The 17,033-nt window shown below is 46.3% G+C and overlaps 1 protein-coding gene across 2 annotated transcripts in view; it reads left to right on the forward strand.

Annotated features, from left to right (window-relative positions):
• Positions 1-17,033, forward strand: part of DOC2B (double C2 domain beta) — a 133,193-nt gene that overhangs the window by 43,869 nt on the left and 72,291 nt on the right. The window contains exon 3 of one of the 2 annotated variants that reach the window (XM_075120660.1): positions 13,788-13,862. The exons of the other annotated variant lie outside the window; for it this stretch is intronic. Within the exon in view, the coding sequence (XP_074976761.1) occupies positions 13,788-13,862 (75 nt within the window). The remainder of the gene's footprint in view (positions 1-13,787; positions 13,863-17,033) is intronic. 2 annotated transcript variants of the gene reach the window in all.

Here is a 17,033-nt window from a genome sequence, read left to right on the forward strand (position 1 = left end):
CATGGTTGAATGCGGAGGAACAGGAATGCTCGGCCCATGCCCAACAAGTCCTGTTGGGGAGCAAAAAGCCCTCCTCCAGGGCGACCTACATGGCCAAATGGAAGCAGTTTATGTGACGGACCTTGGACCAAGATATTCAGCCTGTGCGGGCCTCACTGCAGTCAATCCTGGACTACCTTCTGCATTTCAAGCTCCAGGATCTGTCTCTTTCATCTATTAAGGTCCACTTGGCCACCATTTTGGCCTTCCATCTTCTGCTTCGGGGGAAGGGGGGTTGGCTTTCACTCAGGACATGGCAATCAGGTTTCTCAAGGATCTGGCGCATCTTTACTCCCATGGCCAGGACACCATCTCTAAGGCAAAAATCTTCGACGACTGTGCATGTGGGCGCGCATGCACCTAGAAGGGAATGGACATGAGCAATGCATCTCGAAGAACAGCAGTTACGAAAGGTAGGTCACCATTTTTTACTGCAGATGTTTTAGATTATTAGAACTGAAATGCGTTTTGCAGATTTGAATATTGAAGAAGCTCAAATAGCGCAGTGTTGCCATTAGGGTTACATGCATTATGGTAGCTGTTGGGGCCCAGCTCAGATCTTGGCCCCATTGTGCTAGATGCAGCATACACACATAGTATGAGACAGTTCCTGCCCCAAACTGCTAACAGGCTAAACAGACAAGAAGGGTGGGAGAAGGGAACCTAAGGCAGTGGTGAATTAGGCCCTTTGATGCCACCTGAACAGCCTTGGTAGATGGATGTCCCCTTCTCTCCTGCGTCGGGTCTGCCTTTTGGCTCTCTGCAAGGATCCAAACTCCAGCACTTCTAGGCAGCGAAGAATGGGTGTCTAATCAGGAGAAGCAGCATGTCTTGGATTCAGGAACTCCTCTCTTCCACTCCTGCTCTTGACGCTTATTTGCAGTGTCACTTTAGGTGCCTAAAGTTGGGTTCCTAAATCCATAATGGGTGGCTTGATTTTTCAGAGCTGCTGTGTACTATGGGAAGCTGGGGGTCCTCAGTTCCTCTGGAAATTAGGCCTGTTCTTTACATGCCTAAGTGTGGACTTGGGTGCCAAACAGTTGAGCCTTCCCATCTCCATGCCTCAGTTTCCCCAGCTGTTGAATGGGGAGAACAGCACACACCCACCTCGCACGGATTTTGTGCAAAGGAATTCCAGTTTGTAAAAGAGCTTTGAAAATATAAAGCACTTTCTGAGAGCTGAGCATGATTCCGAATGTATTAGCAGAGGGTGTTGGAGGATGGAGGTAGTAAAAGATCTGGGACAGGAGAGCAAGGAATGCTCTCAGTCCAGATCTATCTGTTTGATGTTAAAGGATGAGTCACTCACCAGCGCTCCAGGGGGCTCTTCATTCTAATTTAATTTTAAATGAAGCTGCTTAAACATTTTAAAAACCTTATTTACTTTACATACAACAATAGTTTAGTTATATAGTGTAGACTTATAGAGACCTTCTAAAAATGTTAAAATGTATTACTGGCACGCGAAACCTTAAATTAGAGTGAATAAATGAAGACCCAGCACACCACTTCTGAAAGGTTGCCAACCCCTGCTGTAGAATATAACAGAGAATTATACCCCGCTATAGAAATTCTTTTGGGTGGCTCAGTAGAAAGCATATAGTTCTATGTTAAATTCTATACAACCCTATTGGTTTCATTGCTATTAAATGCCATAGAATTTTTTCCTAAGTGTTGGCCTTTCTAGTCTTGTTTCTCTTCCAGGACAGTGGTCACTGTCTTGATGCTTCAGAGGGAGACCCATTCATCCCTATTGTGAACCTTGTTATTTCTGCCATGCTGGAGAAGAGATTGAATTCCTTTCTGATCTTTGCAGCCCAGTAGCTCACACCCTGAAGCACGAGCTCTGATGTTGAGCCTTATCTTAGCATGCATAGCCACAGATGTTCTTGATGGTTATAAAAATTATCCAGCTTTTTCTCAATGCTCAGTAGGGTTACTGTTGTTTGCTTAAGCCGATGGGACTGTTCCATTTGATGAGGCACCAAATGCTGTTCCTATATTTTCAGATAAGTTTATTTATGAAACACGTACATCAGCAGAAAAAGCGGATCCAAACAGCTGCACTTGCCTTAAATAGATGCCAAGGTTTGTGCCAGCAAAGGGTTTTTCATTCATTCACTTTTATCTCATTAGGATCCATCTTCTCGTGGCTGCCTCCTCATCGGTTCCACCTTCAATTACTCCAGCGTAAATTCAGTGAGAGTCACTCTGAATTCACACTGAGTAAATGAGAGCAGAATGTGCTCCCCTGTGTACAGACTCCAGTCAGTGTTTGATGAGGAGAGAGTTAACACACTCTCTCCTTGAATAGAGGAAAGACCATATGAGCCCAGTTGTAGTGAATCAGGCAATTGCCTTAGCACTAGCTTGTAGGGAAGAGGCAATGTTTGCTGGAAAAATCCTTTTTTCAGCCAGCTCAGACTTTGGCTGTATAAAGTTGGCTCATTTCATTGAGCAAGAGGCTGCAGGGAGCCTTTTCAACTCAGAAGTGCAGAGACCTGAATTGTGAAATTCTGAGTAATTTTGAGCAGGCCCTGTAAAAGTCTGGTAATATCATTTGGTTGGACGTCAAACTCCTGGGATATTGAACCTGCCCCCAGCCAGGGCTTGCCTAACTTGTCACATTATGGTGACTTCCCATCTTTGGACGCTGCAGGCTCAGCATGCTCACTCCAGAATGACATGCAAGGGGCAACACTCACTACAAATGAAGAGAAATAGCCTGAAAAACCATTAGGGATGATTTCACCCCAAGGTAAGACTCTGGGGCTGGATGTTTCCTTTATTAAAATGCACAGTGCATCCTTGTGCAAAACTACATTTGGAACTGGGGTTGGTAGCACTGTAGAGCCCACGCTGGCTGTACAAAGGGAGTATGGTCTAATGATTAGAGCCTGGCAGCCTCTCATTTTCACGTTGTCAGGCAGTGGGGGTCCACGCAGGGAAACCCCATTATCTAGCAGCCAAAGCAGGGGACTAGGAATTGGGAGCGCTGTGTCCCATTCTCACCTCTGCCGCTGACACCACTGAGTGACCTTGGGCAAGCCCCCGAAGGCCTCCTCTGCGGAGTGGCTGGTCACCTCTAGCATCCATTGAATTATGTGGGAGGCCAGGACTTCTGGAAACCAGGCTCTTAATCCCTCTCAGCCTCCATGGTTAGTGTGTCTTCCCTACCTATAGGGGTGATAATTCATACCCCCTCCTTACACTGCTGTAAAATCCTCTGACGGGAAGGGCCGGGAGTATGGTTAGATCTCTAAGGCAGTCTAGGGAACTGTTGTGGTAACTTGACTAATGGCAGGAGCCCTCAGGCTCTGAGAGAGTGGTTGCTAGGCTGCCTCTTAACTGCCCAGAGTGCTCTCCGGAAACCACCTTGTGTGTGTATCAAGGGTGGTGGAATCGATCTATCTCCTGTGATTTCTATACAGTTCTAACGTGTAGTTAATAGACAGGCTGATTAGCGCTGCTTGTAATTAAATGCTATTGATCTTCCGTGAGCTACATGTTGCGGGTGCAGGGAGAAATTGGCAATGGCTAGAATGCAGCAAGGCCGTTGATCTCTGGAGAGTTGTGGTGCGTTTTTTTGCAGTTGGAAAATGAATCTTTTTCAGGAGAATTCCTCGCGGCCTGGCAAGTAGCATGGTAGATCGCATTGTTATCATAGAATATCAGGGTTGGAAGGGACCTCAGGAGATCATCTAGTCCAACCCCCTGCTCAAAGCAGGACCAATCCCCAATTAAATCGTCCCGGCCAGGGCTTTGTCAAGCCTGACCTTAAAAACTTCTAAGGAAGGAGATTCCACCACCTCCCTAGGTAACGCATTCCAGTGTTTCACCACCCTCCTAGTGAAAAAGTTTTTACTAATATCCAACCTAAACCTCCCCCACTGCAACTTGAGACCATTACTCCTTGTCCTGTCCTCTTCTACCACTGAGAATAATCTAGAACCATCCTCTCTGGAACCACCTCTCAGGCAGTTGAAAGCAGCTATCAAATCCCCCCTCATTCTTCTCTTCTGCAGACTAAACAATCCCAGCTCCCTCAGCCTCTCCTCATAAGTCATGTGTTCCAGACCCCTAATCATTTTTGTTGCCCTTCGCTGGACTTTCTCCAATTTATCCACATGCTTCTTGTAGTGTGGGGCCCAAAACTGGACACAGTACTCCAGATGAGGCCTCACCAATGTCGAATAGAGGGGAACGATCACGTCCCTCGATCTGCTGGCAATGCCCCTACTTATACATCCCAAAATGCCATTGGCCTTCTTGGCAACAAGGGCACACTGCTGACTCATATCCAGCTTCTCGTCCACTGTCATCCCTAGGTCCTTTTCTGCAGAACTGCTGCCTAGCCATTCGGTCCCTAGTCTGTAGCTGTGCATTGGGTTCTTCCGTCCTAAGTGCAGGACCCTGCACTTATCCTTATTGAACCTCATCAGATTTCTTTTGGCCCAATCCTCCAATTTGTCTAGGTCCCTCTGTATCCTATCCCTGCCCTCCAGCGTATCTACCACTCCTCCCAGTTTAGTATCATCCGCAAATTTGCTGAGAGTGCAATCCACACCATCCTCCAGATCATTTATGAAGATATTGAACAAAACTGCTCAGAGCTCTGGTACGAAACTGCAGAAAAACCTGAGTGTCTCTGGATTAAGTTTAGAAGTGTGAGCAACAAGAGTGATGTAGTGGTGGGAGTTTGCTATAGACCACCGGACCAGGGGGATGAGGTGGATGAGGCTTTCTTCCGGCAACTCACAGAAGCTACTAGATCGCACGCCCTGGTTCTCATGGGTGACTTTAATTTTCCTGATATCTGCTGAGAGAGCAATACAGCGGTGCATAGACAATCCAGGAAGTTTTTGGAAAGCATAGGGGACAATTTCCTGGTGCAAGTGCTAGACGAGCCAACTAGGGGCAGAGCTCTTCTTGACCTGCTGCTCACAAACTGGGAAGAATTAGTAGGGGAAGCAAAAGTGGACGGGAACCTGGGAGGCAGTGACCATGAGTTGGTTGAGTTCAGGATCCTGACACAGGGAAGAAAGGTAAGCAGCAGGATGCGGACCCTGGACTTCAGGAAAGCAGGGAACTTTGACTCCCTCAGGGAACGGATGGGTAGGATCCGCTGGGGGACTAACATGAAGGGGAAAGGAGTCCAGGAGAGCTGGCTGTATTTCAAGGAATCCCTGTTGAGGTTACAGGGACAAACCATCCCGATGAGTCGAAAGAATAGTAAATATGGCAGGCAACCAGCTTGACTTAACGGTGAAATCCTAGCAGATCTTAAACATAAAAAAGAAGCTTACAAGAAGTGGAAGGTTGGACATATGACCAGGGAAGAGTATAAAAATATTGCTCGGGCATGTAGGAATGAAATCAGGAGGGCCAAATCGCACCTGGAGCTGCAGCTAGCAAGAGATGTCAAGAGTAACAAGAAGGGTTTCTTCAGGTATGTTGGCAACAAGAAGAATGCCAAGGAAAGTGTGGGCCCTTACTGAATGAGGGAGGCAACCTAGTGACAGAGGATGTGGAAAAAGCTAATGTGCTCAATGCTTGTTTTGCCTCTGTCTTCACTAACAAGGACAGCTCCCAGACTGCTGCGCTGGGCATCACAACATGGGGAGTGGATGGCCAGCCCTCTGTGGAGAAAGAGGTGGTTAGGGACTATTTAGAAAAGCTGGACGTGCACGAGTCCATGGGGCCGGACGAGTTGCATCCGAGAGTGCTAAAGGAATTGGCGGCTGTGATTACAGAGCCATTGGCCATTATCTTTGAAAACTCGTGGCGAACGGGGGAAGTCCCGGATGACTCGAAAAAGGCTAATGTAGTGCCAATCTTTAAAAAAGGGAAGAAGGAGGATCCTGGGTACTGTTATATTCATCTGGGCTTGAATGGATTTGAGTTCTCATGAAAGTGGGGGTAGATCCAACTTCTGTTGAAGCCAATGGGAAACTACATTAAAACCCATAGGAGTTTGTCCACTGATGTGTAAAAAGGAGATGGATCAGGGTGTAATAGGATCACCTAGATCCATGCATAGTGTGATCAGCCAGCTTTGTCTATGCAGCTAAACTCTTCTGTCCTAGTATACTTTGGTCCTAGGCTCCCTCTACACAGCTGTGCTGATGCTGCTCAATTTCAACTCACAGCTCCCCACATGCAGCTCTGTTGATGGACATCCACCCAGACTTGGAGCCCCCAACCTCTGCCATTCCTGTCATACGTCTTTTTCCTGAGTAGTTATGATAGTCACATCAAATAGTGCATTGACCTTGTGATGCATGACAAAGGGGCCTGGGAGGAGGTCAAACATATTTTCACGTGTTGACCTTCTAAACCAGCATGGAGACTCAGATTCCGAGACGGGAAAGCTGCCTTGGTGACCCACTCTCCCAGTGAGGGCAGTCGGTATCCTTACCATCTAACTTTTTCTCAGCCTGTTTTGATACTGCAAACCCAAGTGACGTCACCCACCGTTTGCATTGGAAGGTGTTATGCTGATTGGATTGTATTGCTTAAACACTGATCGGCTGCAGCTGAGTCTGCACTTCACTGTGGGGATGCAGGGCTGGGCAAGGCACATTCGTGTTGGAGCGAAGGCATCTCAGGGTATGCTTCACGTTAATTACTTTGGGGAACTGAGCAGCCCAGATTGCAAGCTCCATTTCAGCAGGAACTGACCCCAGATCTGCTGATCCCTGTCCAGAGCCCTAAGCTCCAGACTCAACTTCTACCTTGAGCTTTTCTAAGGCTTTGTTGCTCCAGAGGTGGGGCAGCGGGAGCTGGGATGCCACCCGAGAGCTTTCGTTGTGGCACTGCTTTGGGTGTCTCTGAGGGCAAGATTCTGCCGTGAGGCTGTGGATAGGCTGGTTTCTCACCTAGCACAGCAGCTGGCCCTGCTGGGTGGTGTGTGCGCGATGGACACACCTCCACACAGGCCACCGGAGCAATTGCTGGGAGCAGGGCCTGTGCTCCCCAGTGAGGTTCTGGCGAGCCCTTGTGCCAGGCACAGGAAGGTGGGGGAACTCCTTGTGCTTTCTTCCCTGCCCCATGCATAGAGGCTGCCCAGAATCATCTAGCCTTGAATGGGGATGGAGCTAAGGCCTCTGGTGGGTGCTGCCTGATCCTAGTGCTGGATGCACATTGGCCCAAGCTTCGGAGCTGGGGGTGTTTGAAGCCAGCTGGGAGGGGATTCACAGCAGACATGAACTGCAGCTACTGGGCTGTAGCAAGGGCTTGTCTTATTTCATGCTAAAATTAGCCATACCATGTGCCTAAATCACATCAAGCAGTTTGGGAGGGAGAGAGGAATGACATCAGGAGCTTCTGACCATTTTCCAAACCTCTGTCACTCAGCTTTCCTGGCTGCATCTGTTTAAAAAGCCCTTAATAGCCTACTCTGAAGGTAATTTAATTGAAATGAATCAGTGGGTGAATTACAAAGTGGCTTGTCTTCTTCCGTCTATCTTCATGAGGGATTCACTCATTTACTTCTTTATTTGCAGCCTGGCATGACGGACAAGTGCAAAGCACCTTACAGAGGGAGGCTGTGAGCAAGGCTGGCCCCCAGGGCTGGGACTATCAGTACTGGGGATCCCCCTTGAGAGCAGGAAGGGCATTTTGCCTAGTGATAAAAGGCAAGCAGCAGGAATCAAAGCTCCTGAACTTTGGGCTTGTCCAAAACCCAGTAATGTCTCTAGAAAAACTCAGACTGAATTAGCAGGCTACAGCTCAGGTTCTCTGTTCTCTGCAATGCCTTCTTCCCTCTGTGCCTGCTGTTGGGGTTCCCCTAAGATTTCATTCACTCGGTTCCCCAAGAGTTTGGTCCAACTTGAGTCTCGTCGCTCAGGTTCCTTTATTTGGCATATAACAAGGTAGGTGGAGTTGATCAGTGGATATAGGGCATACCACACATTCAAAGTTACACAGAAGACCTCTTCCTTTATATACATTGACACATTACATTGCATTTCCCATACATTGCATCACACGTTTTGGGATTGGCTTGATCACTTTGCAGGAACCAGTCCTTGTACAGTATGCTCTGTCCATGCACGACTTACTCTTTACCTCATCTTTGCATTCCTGACTTCTCTTGTCCATTGTGAACAGTTCCCTGGGGGTTCCTCCCTTGTCTTCACTAGTACAGACATTCTGTTTCCAGCTTGATGCTCCATTTACCTCCTTAATCCTGTCTCCCAAGAAATGAGCTTCAGCCATGTGTCAAGCTAGGCCTACCCCTGCATTAGCCAGTCTGTGAAATAGGGATAATACTGTGCCCAGTCTCACAGGGGCTTTTAGTGTTTGGGAAAGGCTTTAGGATCCTTGGTTGATGGGAACAATTTGTGCAAGGAGGGTGCTTTCACCTGCGTATTTTATTAGCTAATGTAAATGGGGGAGCAACTGCTCCCAGGTGGTGAACACCAATGTTGCCTCCATCCCCAAGTTAACTCCATTGTCTTCAGCAGAGCAACTCCCGATTGATGGGGCAAGTGGGGGCAGAATCAGGCCATTCTCTTCATTAGCACAGTACTTCATGCATAAGTAGCGAACTTCTCTGGTTAAGACATGGGGTTAAGGAGAAGAGATTATGGCTTTCATTACCTGTTTTGCAGTAGCACCAGGAGGCCCGGGCCCCACTGAGCTACACTCATGCCATTTTCTATTTCAATCACCTTCATTCAAGAGGATTAGGGATAAAGCCATCATTTCTCTCTCCTCCTGCAGCTGGATTCTCAGCAAATTACCAGGATCCAAGTTGAAACCAGCAGGGGGTAGCTATGGTATGTTGTTGTAGGTTGGTCTTCCAAATTGGCCTAGAAACTCCTGAATTTGGATTCCCTTTTCTGTGTTCCTGAGCAGCTGCTTCTAGGCTTTATATTGCAAATCCTTCAGGACCAAGATTGTCTCACGCCTGTGTTTGTGCATGTCCTGTGCCCTGAGGCCCTGATCCCAACTGGAGTGTTCGGAAGCTCCGGCAAAATAAATATTTACTACTGCTGCTTCTATCTCCTGACAGAGGGCAACTGAGCTGGGCAGGAATTATGGGTTTGAGAAGGAGGATTTTTTAATTTGATGGGGAAGAGAATGGGAATTGATGGAGTTAACGGTGGGTTGGATTAATGCAAATGAGGTGATGCATATTCATAAAATATTCCTAAAATTGGATCATTGCATCATTTGCAAAAAGTATCTAGACCTGCGGCCTTTGGGTGTAACGGTAACAGCTTTGTGGGTTTGAGCTTACATGCATCACAAGCACTACTGGTTGCTCTCTAGTTCCCCCCAAGCTTTACTCTCTGTCAGTGAATAAATACTGCAGAGAGAATGCTTCTGCACCCCTATCCCCAGCTCTGAATCTTGTCTGCTACAGTGTGTTGTCAGTAAAGCTCAGTGCTGGCTCAAGGCTCTCTTGCAGCCATCTGCTTGGAATAAACAGTCTTATATACCTCCCTAATTATAACCCCATGGATTTGCTTGGTAATGAAATGTCAGAGGCTGAAGAAAACGGTGAGTTTGGTTTACGAGGTGGATTATGGCATCGTCTTGCTCTGCCGAGTTCACATTTGACAGGTGGAATGGTGACAAACTGGGAGAGGAAATATCTTTTATCGGACCAACTTCTGTAGGTGAAAGAGACAAGCTTTCAAGCTACACAGAGCTCTTCTTCAGGTGAATCAGTAACGCGTGCTGTCAGAGATTGGAGACTCCCCCATCTTATCCCACTCCAGCTTGGTCTCTCCCATCCTGTTCTTTATTATTGTCAATGGAGATTGGGGCACCATGGTGCTAGGCGCTGCACAAACACACACGGCTTGTCTACACAGGAAGGTTGTTGCAGTAGTATAAGCGAAGATGTGAATTTAAACTTATTTTAGTTAAATTGGTTCAACCTCTGTGTGGATGCTCTTATTTTGGTTTGAGTGGCTTTTCTCAGTTTAACTTAAACCTGTTCCCAATTGACTTTTCCTTATGTCGACAGAGAACAAGTTTAAACTAAATCAAAGTAGGCCACTCTTAAGCCAAAATTAAACTGATGCAAGTTTGTGTGTAGACAAAGCTATACAAAGAGACATTCCTTTCCCCAAAGCACTTACACTCTCTAAAGAGACATGATAGACATAGGGTGGGAGAGGAAACGGGAAGAAAACCCAGCTCTTCTAATTCCCAAGCCAGTGCCCTACCAACTAGACTATGCTGCCGTCTGTTATTTTCTTCTTGAATCCATAGGGTCAGATCGTTGACTAGTATAAATTGGCATAGAGCCACTGACGCTAAGCCAGTTTGTACTAGCTGAAAATCTGGCCCCAGGTTTTACAATAGAGGAGATCTGCTGTTCTGTTGTGTATCATGAGCCTAGCTCGGGAAGCCTATCAGGCAGTGGCTCCATAACTAATGTAATCGCCTTTCTCCAGTGGTTCTCTTTCCTTTTGTTCCTCACTTGCTGGGTTGAGGAGATTAATTGAAATGCAACATTGTTAAAGCAAATCCATTTAGCCTGTGTTCACCAATGATATTTTCATCCCTTCAACTGGCGGTTATATGGCTCTGATTTAGAAGCAAAATTCACTTTTCTGCAGACCAGAATGCTGTTTCGACTCATTCCCTGTAGGGTAGAGAGAGGTCTGCATGCACCAAGCCCACAAGAAGCATCATACTCCTTGCAAGAACCCTCAAACCAGAGACAGCCAGAACTCTTGCTCTGCAAATCCAGGATATGTGAGAATAAAGGACCCCTCCACCCCGAGGTCATGCACAATGTATGGAGTTAGGTGGATTATTCTATTGTATCCCAGTGATTTAACCCAATGTTTCCGCTTTGAGTTATCCACAAGCAGGCTTTGATCTCCACAAACCTATTCATTGTGTGCAATCACTGGACCAGTAGTTGATGTGAATATGTTTTTGCCAGTGGTTTGCTCTGATTAAACTTGGACAATACATACTTTGTCATGCAGGGGGTTTGGTGGGTTACTGGGTCACATGGTATGGTTGCTGCTGCCTGACTGGATGATGGGAGGAGAGTGAACAGTTCAATACCCTGAGCTGTGTGCAGGTATAAAATAGTTCCTCCGAAGCTGTTAGTGTGTGGGCAGAAGCCATGCACTTCAGTGTTCGTGGAAAGTAACAAAGAAGGACTCACCATGCTCAGATGGTCCCTAGGGCTATTGGCAGCATCCGCCTGGCTCCAGCCCCCACCCACATATTCAGCTTTCCAGCAAATGCCTGTTACAGGGTCCATGGGGTTTGCAGTATGGGAGGTGGTCAGGGGTTTTGCCCCGTGTACATGATCTGCTTGCTCTGCACTTCCAAAGGTCACTGCTGACCTTTGCTGTTCTGTAGTTGTTTGGATGCCCAGGTGGCTTTTCCGAATACAGGACCATCTGGACTGCACAGCCTAGCAAGGAGTCTGACTGGGGCAAGTGAGCAGAGTGGGGAAACCACATAAGAGAGTAATCTGAGAGAGTGGTGCTTCCATGGGGCCATTCCATCTCAGGAGGGGAAGCTCCCTGGAATGTACGGGGATGGTTTATAAGGCCTGGAAGGGGACATGGTATCAGGGAAGGACCTAGGTAACCTACGTGGGTAGCTGCGTTGCTGATGTCAGGACTAGTGAGGCTTCCGGGGTGGGAGAATGCACCCATGCTCTCTCCTGGTCAGAGATAATGGGCTTTGTTCATCCCTCTGTTGGCACAGGGGCTGAAGGGAGGCCGATTGGTGCCTGTGCTCTTCGGCGGCTGCGGTGCCTGGTGTGACCATGAGCAAAGGGCCTGAAGGGTGGACATTGCAAACAGCCAGGAGAAGGAGAGAGCGGACAGGAGGAAGTCCTGGCAGGAAAAGGAGAGGGAAATGCACCAGGGCATAATAGGGCTTCTCCAGCAGCAAACACAGATGCTGCAGACTCTTGTGGTCCTGCAGGTTCAGCTATTGCAGGTTCGCCTCCCTTTGCAGTCCATGGAGAACTCCATTGTAGCACCTCTCAACTCCCCCTTCAATGTTCCACATGGCATCAGGGGCCACAATTCCTGCCCATCCCACTCCACCCGAGGGGACATTAAGGGGAACCACTGCTTCACATACACTGACCTGTGAGACCCACTAGATGTGTAGGTAAAATGGACAGGAATGTTCTTTCCCCTTGTTAAATTCTCTTCCGTTAATTTACTAAGTTTTTAATGTATTTGCCTTTAAATTGCACAGTTTTTAGTTTGTGCTGGTTTTGTTACTGAATAAAATTCTATTATTTGGAAAATAAGTCTTCTTTATTAGCTCCGAACGTATGCTGCGGAGTGCCTGGCAGTTCTGAAAGCACCCACTTATTTGTTACTGTGCAGTGTGACGCAACTCACAGGATCAGTAACAAACGCAGCGTAATCGTCAGCAATGCACAGTAAGCACCGCAAGATTAGCGAGAACACTGACGGTATTATATTCACAGATGTACACCGAGCACCACAAAATTTCTAACAGGCTCCAGGACAGCAGGGCCAGGCAGAGCACAGTGCACCACAATGCACTACTGTGGCTCACTGCCCAAGTGTTCTTTCAAAGCCTCCCAGAGCTCTATAGCTCCGTGCTGAGTTCTTCTAATCGCCTTTGTGTCTAGCCGTTCAAGTTCAGCAGACAGTAGCTTGCCCTCCACACCAGTGGCAGCTTCTCCCCACTTTGCTTCACAGGTGTTATGCAGGACACAGCAGGCAGCTATAACCATTGGGATGTTTTTTCAGTGAGATCCAGCCTTGTGAGTAATAATGCCAGCGTCCCTTCAGTCTTCCAAAAGTGCATCCAACTGTCATTCCTCACATGCTGAGTACATAGTTGAATCTTTCCTCCACGCTGTCAAGGTGGCCTGAGCAATTTGTTTCTGCCCCACCATATATTTCCAGACTTCCCAAAAGACAGCGCACTGGATGGCGGTGGGTTACACAGTGGGACACTTACCCATAGTGCACAGGACTGTACGTTGACACGAGCACTCCTGGTGAGTCCTTGCATCGGTGCTGTGTGTAGCCGAGCATGCATGCGCAGACGCGATGTGCTAACTGGCAGCTTCATACCAACATCACTTGTGTCAACCCAGATTTGTAGTGTAGACCTGGCTTTTCTGATCACAATGGTCCCCTCTAGCCTTATAATCAGTGTAAGGGCTGTGAGAGGTTCATTACTTACATACTCTCTTGCCTCCGGGGTCTCATTGCAAATAAAGCATCAGGCAGTTGACAGCAGCTTCCTGCTTGTTCGAAGGCTGTTCTTTCCTCACACGGTGCTTTCATAACGGGGATTAGATAGGTGCCATCAGCCCCTCATCGTGTGCATTGAAGTACCGCCACAACAGCAGAGGTGTGTTTGCACATAAGCAATTATGGAACGGCAGAACCCTGTTATTTTATCTCCAAAATTGCTGAGCTGAGTTACCTAACTCTTGAATTAATTGTGATTTGGGTGCCAGGATTGGCTACTAAAATAACAGCAGGGATGTGATACAACCAATGCTAAGTACTGGGAGTGAAGTCTTCCAGAGGCTCTTTCTTGGTCAGAACTGCACCCTGCATTTGACTTCCGAATGTCTGGTTTTTTGCTGCACAGCTTGGGTTCCATGGCATTGATACATTTCTATCAACCAGTTCCGGGGAAATGAGATAATTGTTAGGTGGGTATATTTCTTGATATAGAAAATGGATTAGTAAAGAGCTGGCCTCTGTTGTAATCTTTGTAACCTTTCTTGCCTTTTTTTATCTCCTCTTCAGGGCCTGAAGCCAATGGATCATAATGGTTTGGCTGATCCATATGTCAAATTGCACTTACTCCCGGGCGCTAGTAAGGTGAGTTGTCTTTTAAATTCCATCTGAAATCTGTGTCGTGTGCACAGTTCAGCTATGCAATTCTGCCTGCCTTGTGAAATTGTACCATATACTGACTAGGTATAGCAATATATAATGCTGCTGTTGTGGGTTGGGATTTATTTTCCAGTGCAAGTTGGCTATGTAAAATAATGTGCTGTATTTTAGGGGGGAGATTTTCAGCAAGCCTCCTTTGAATATGCATGCACAATTTGCAAGTACATCCATGTTCTAGCATTGCCAACGTGCTTGGAGCTGTACCGTACAACAAAAGAGAGAGTCCCCAAAGAGTCTCTCTCCTTAAAGAGAGAGCGGCTGAGTTAGCACACTGATGAATGACCGTGTAAGCAATGATATCAGTAGAGAGACATAGGTGAAAGGGTGCACGGATTAAATTGCATACACTCAAAATGTACATTGACCTTTTTCATTTACTATCTTAGTAAGCATCTCTGTCAGAAGCACATAGGGTGATATCCTGGAACCATTGAAGTCAAAGCTACCCAATCAAACGCGTCCTCCTTTCCAAAAACCAGAGTGGCGTAGCAGACTGAGCATGGGAGTTTTTGCCATTGACTTTAATGGAACCAGGATTTTCACCTTTGGGACTTAGTACAGCATCCAGCAAAAACTACAGAGCTCGGATTTGAATTTAGGGTATCCCTCCTAAATGTCTACTGGGCCTAAACTCTCCAATCAAAGAAAGAACCAGGCACAAGCAACAAGGTACAGTTGGGGCAAAAGTCTGACTGCACAAAAAATGTAGCGTGATCTGGAGTTCATGGGCAATCTGAGTAGCGAGTGGAGCTGGTCGAAACAGTTTTCTGTCTTAAAATGTCATTTTGACAAAACCAATTTTTTTTGCAAAATTCTATAGATTTCAACAAAATCTTGTTTAGAGGAAAAAATTGGAAAAATTTCAGAAATGTCAGTGTCCCATGTTGATGTTTTCAGAAGGAAGCTTTTTTATTTTTATTTTTAAATTTACTTTATTTATGTATATCTATATGTCTGTTTTAAAGGGTCAGAATCAAAACAATGTGTGTGAGTTGACCCCAAACAAACAAACAAAATTGCAAATTTGTTTTGTGAAAAAAATGGATGTGACTGTTTATTAGCAGGTTTACAAATCCTTGCCATGTAAATATCTGAAAGAAAACGATAATCCTTACCCCAGTGAGCTTTTGTTTAGAGAGATACTACACAGGAATATAGTCATCAGATCTGTTTTTCTTTTTCTAATGAGAGGCTATTAGTAGTCTAAAGTAACTAGAAATTTTGTCTTTTCATCTTGATCCAGGATGAATTTTGTTTTCAAAATCTCTAAATTTGTCACAGAGAAAGAAAATCCAGTTTTTGACCAACTCTAGTAGCAAGTGCTAACAGGAGAGGGAGGCCTTTCAATGAGACTGTGCCACTCGCACCATCAAAAAACTCTTGGCTGTTGCAACAGATGCAGACACACTCTTTAATAACTGGGTCCCAGACATGCTGGGCTTTAAAGATGATCCCTAGTACATTGAATTTCACCCAGGTCTGGGATGGTCACCAGTGAGATGCATAGATGTTATGCCTGCATAGTGACCCACTCCATGGAATCATTGTCCATGACTGACTTATCTTGAGTGATGGAAGTGCTCACAAGCTTCCTGGGCCCAGTAAGAAGCCTGCTGAAAGCCAGCTGCTGAGTGACAGTAGAGCAGGCTGCCAGGGAAGTCACTAATACAGATGCTTATGTCTATCATAGTTCACAACTCTGCAGAGACTCCCTTTCCTCAACACGGAAAATCCTTCCCACAGTGAGCCTAGAGTTGCATGTTCACTCATGCAGTGCTGGCATGACCAGCAGAGCTCCTCTAGCTCACTACTGGGGCTGAGTGGATTGAGTTCAGGAACTCGCTGGAAAGCAGCTGGGTGTGGAAGTGTTGTAAAGCCTATGCAAGCCAGGCAGAAGGGCGTTTCTGGACAAACAGCTCCTTTCTCTTCTTCTTTTGCATTTTAAGCTCCGCAGTCCATAATAAAACAGATTACAGACTGGAAGGAAAATATTTCCATATATGTATGGTTTGAATTTGCTGGCGAGTGATGTAATTAATGATGCTGCAGTGTAGTGAGAAGTCAGTGTAACTGATGAAGTAGGTGAATTTAAATACTGTATGCATATATATAATGAATATTAATCTCGCTCTCCTTTTCCACCAAAATAGCCAGGCCTTTTTGGGGAGGTATATTTTTGTTGCAGTTCAGTTGAATTAATTCATAATTCCCAGGGCGTTAGAGGGAGTTTTTACCATGGTGCATTTCCATTTTCATTAAAGATAAGGAAAGCCATGAGCACTTTCATCAGTATATATTATCTGTCCCTTTTATTTTTGCAAACCCACTGATGGAATTTCTGCTGTAGGTAGTGAAGAGCAAGTGGAAGTCTCCACACTTTCCTATCCCATTTCCTACTCTTCAGTAGCAGGGGCAAAGTAGGAGCAATGGAGCGGTCTTGAGATTGGCTGAATTTATAAACGATGCAGCTGCACCTAGAATAACTTGCATTCTGAGTGTCCCGTTTGATGCAAAAAATTCATGTGCCAAAAATTTCTAGTTTTTATAAGGTGCAGTAGTACTGTGCACTTACTCTATGTAGGGCCTTTCATCTACACAGCTCAAAGTGCTTTGCAAAGATGATTAAGCCTCATTATGGCTATTTACACATTGTGTAGCTGAAGCACACAGATGTTTTAGAAAGTTCAGCCCTAAAGCTCTGAATGTTAGGCTTCTAAACTCCATTACCCATCAATAGGACATAGGCACTTAACTTCCTCCAGTGTCTTTTAAACCCCACCCCCTAGTGACTGGCTCCAGGTCACCCAAGAAGTCAGCGGCAGAGCCGAGATAGAACCAGGAGTCTTGGCTTCCAGTTCAGTCCTCAAAGCACTGGGTCATATTAGGAACGGGTCGGAGGCTCTTCTCAAAGAGAGGGAGCTCATTATAGCACAGATGTGAACAACCCCTTCTCCCTTACAAGCTGTCAGGGTGCAGACAGTTTAAGGAAGAGCCAGCATGGGTTTGAAAAGGAGGATGCCTTCTTTGCCTTGCCCTTCAGCAACAGAGTGGTTCTTAACCTTCTGCTTAGAAGGTAGCAGAATAACCTTCCTAGTG

Source organism: Caretta caretta, chromosome 17 (assembly GCF_965140235.1).
Source record: "Caretta caretta isolate rCarCar2 chromosome 17, rCarCar1.hap1, whole genome shotgun sequence".
Lineage (NCBI taxonomy): Eukaryota > Metazoa > Chordata > Testudines > Cheloniidae > Caretta > Caretta caretta.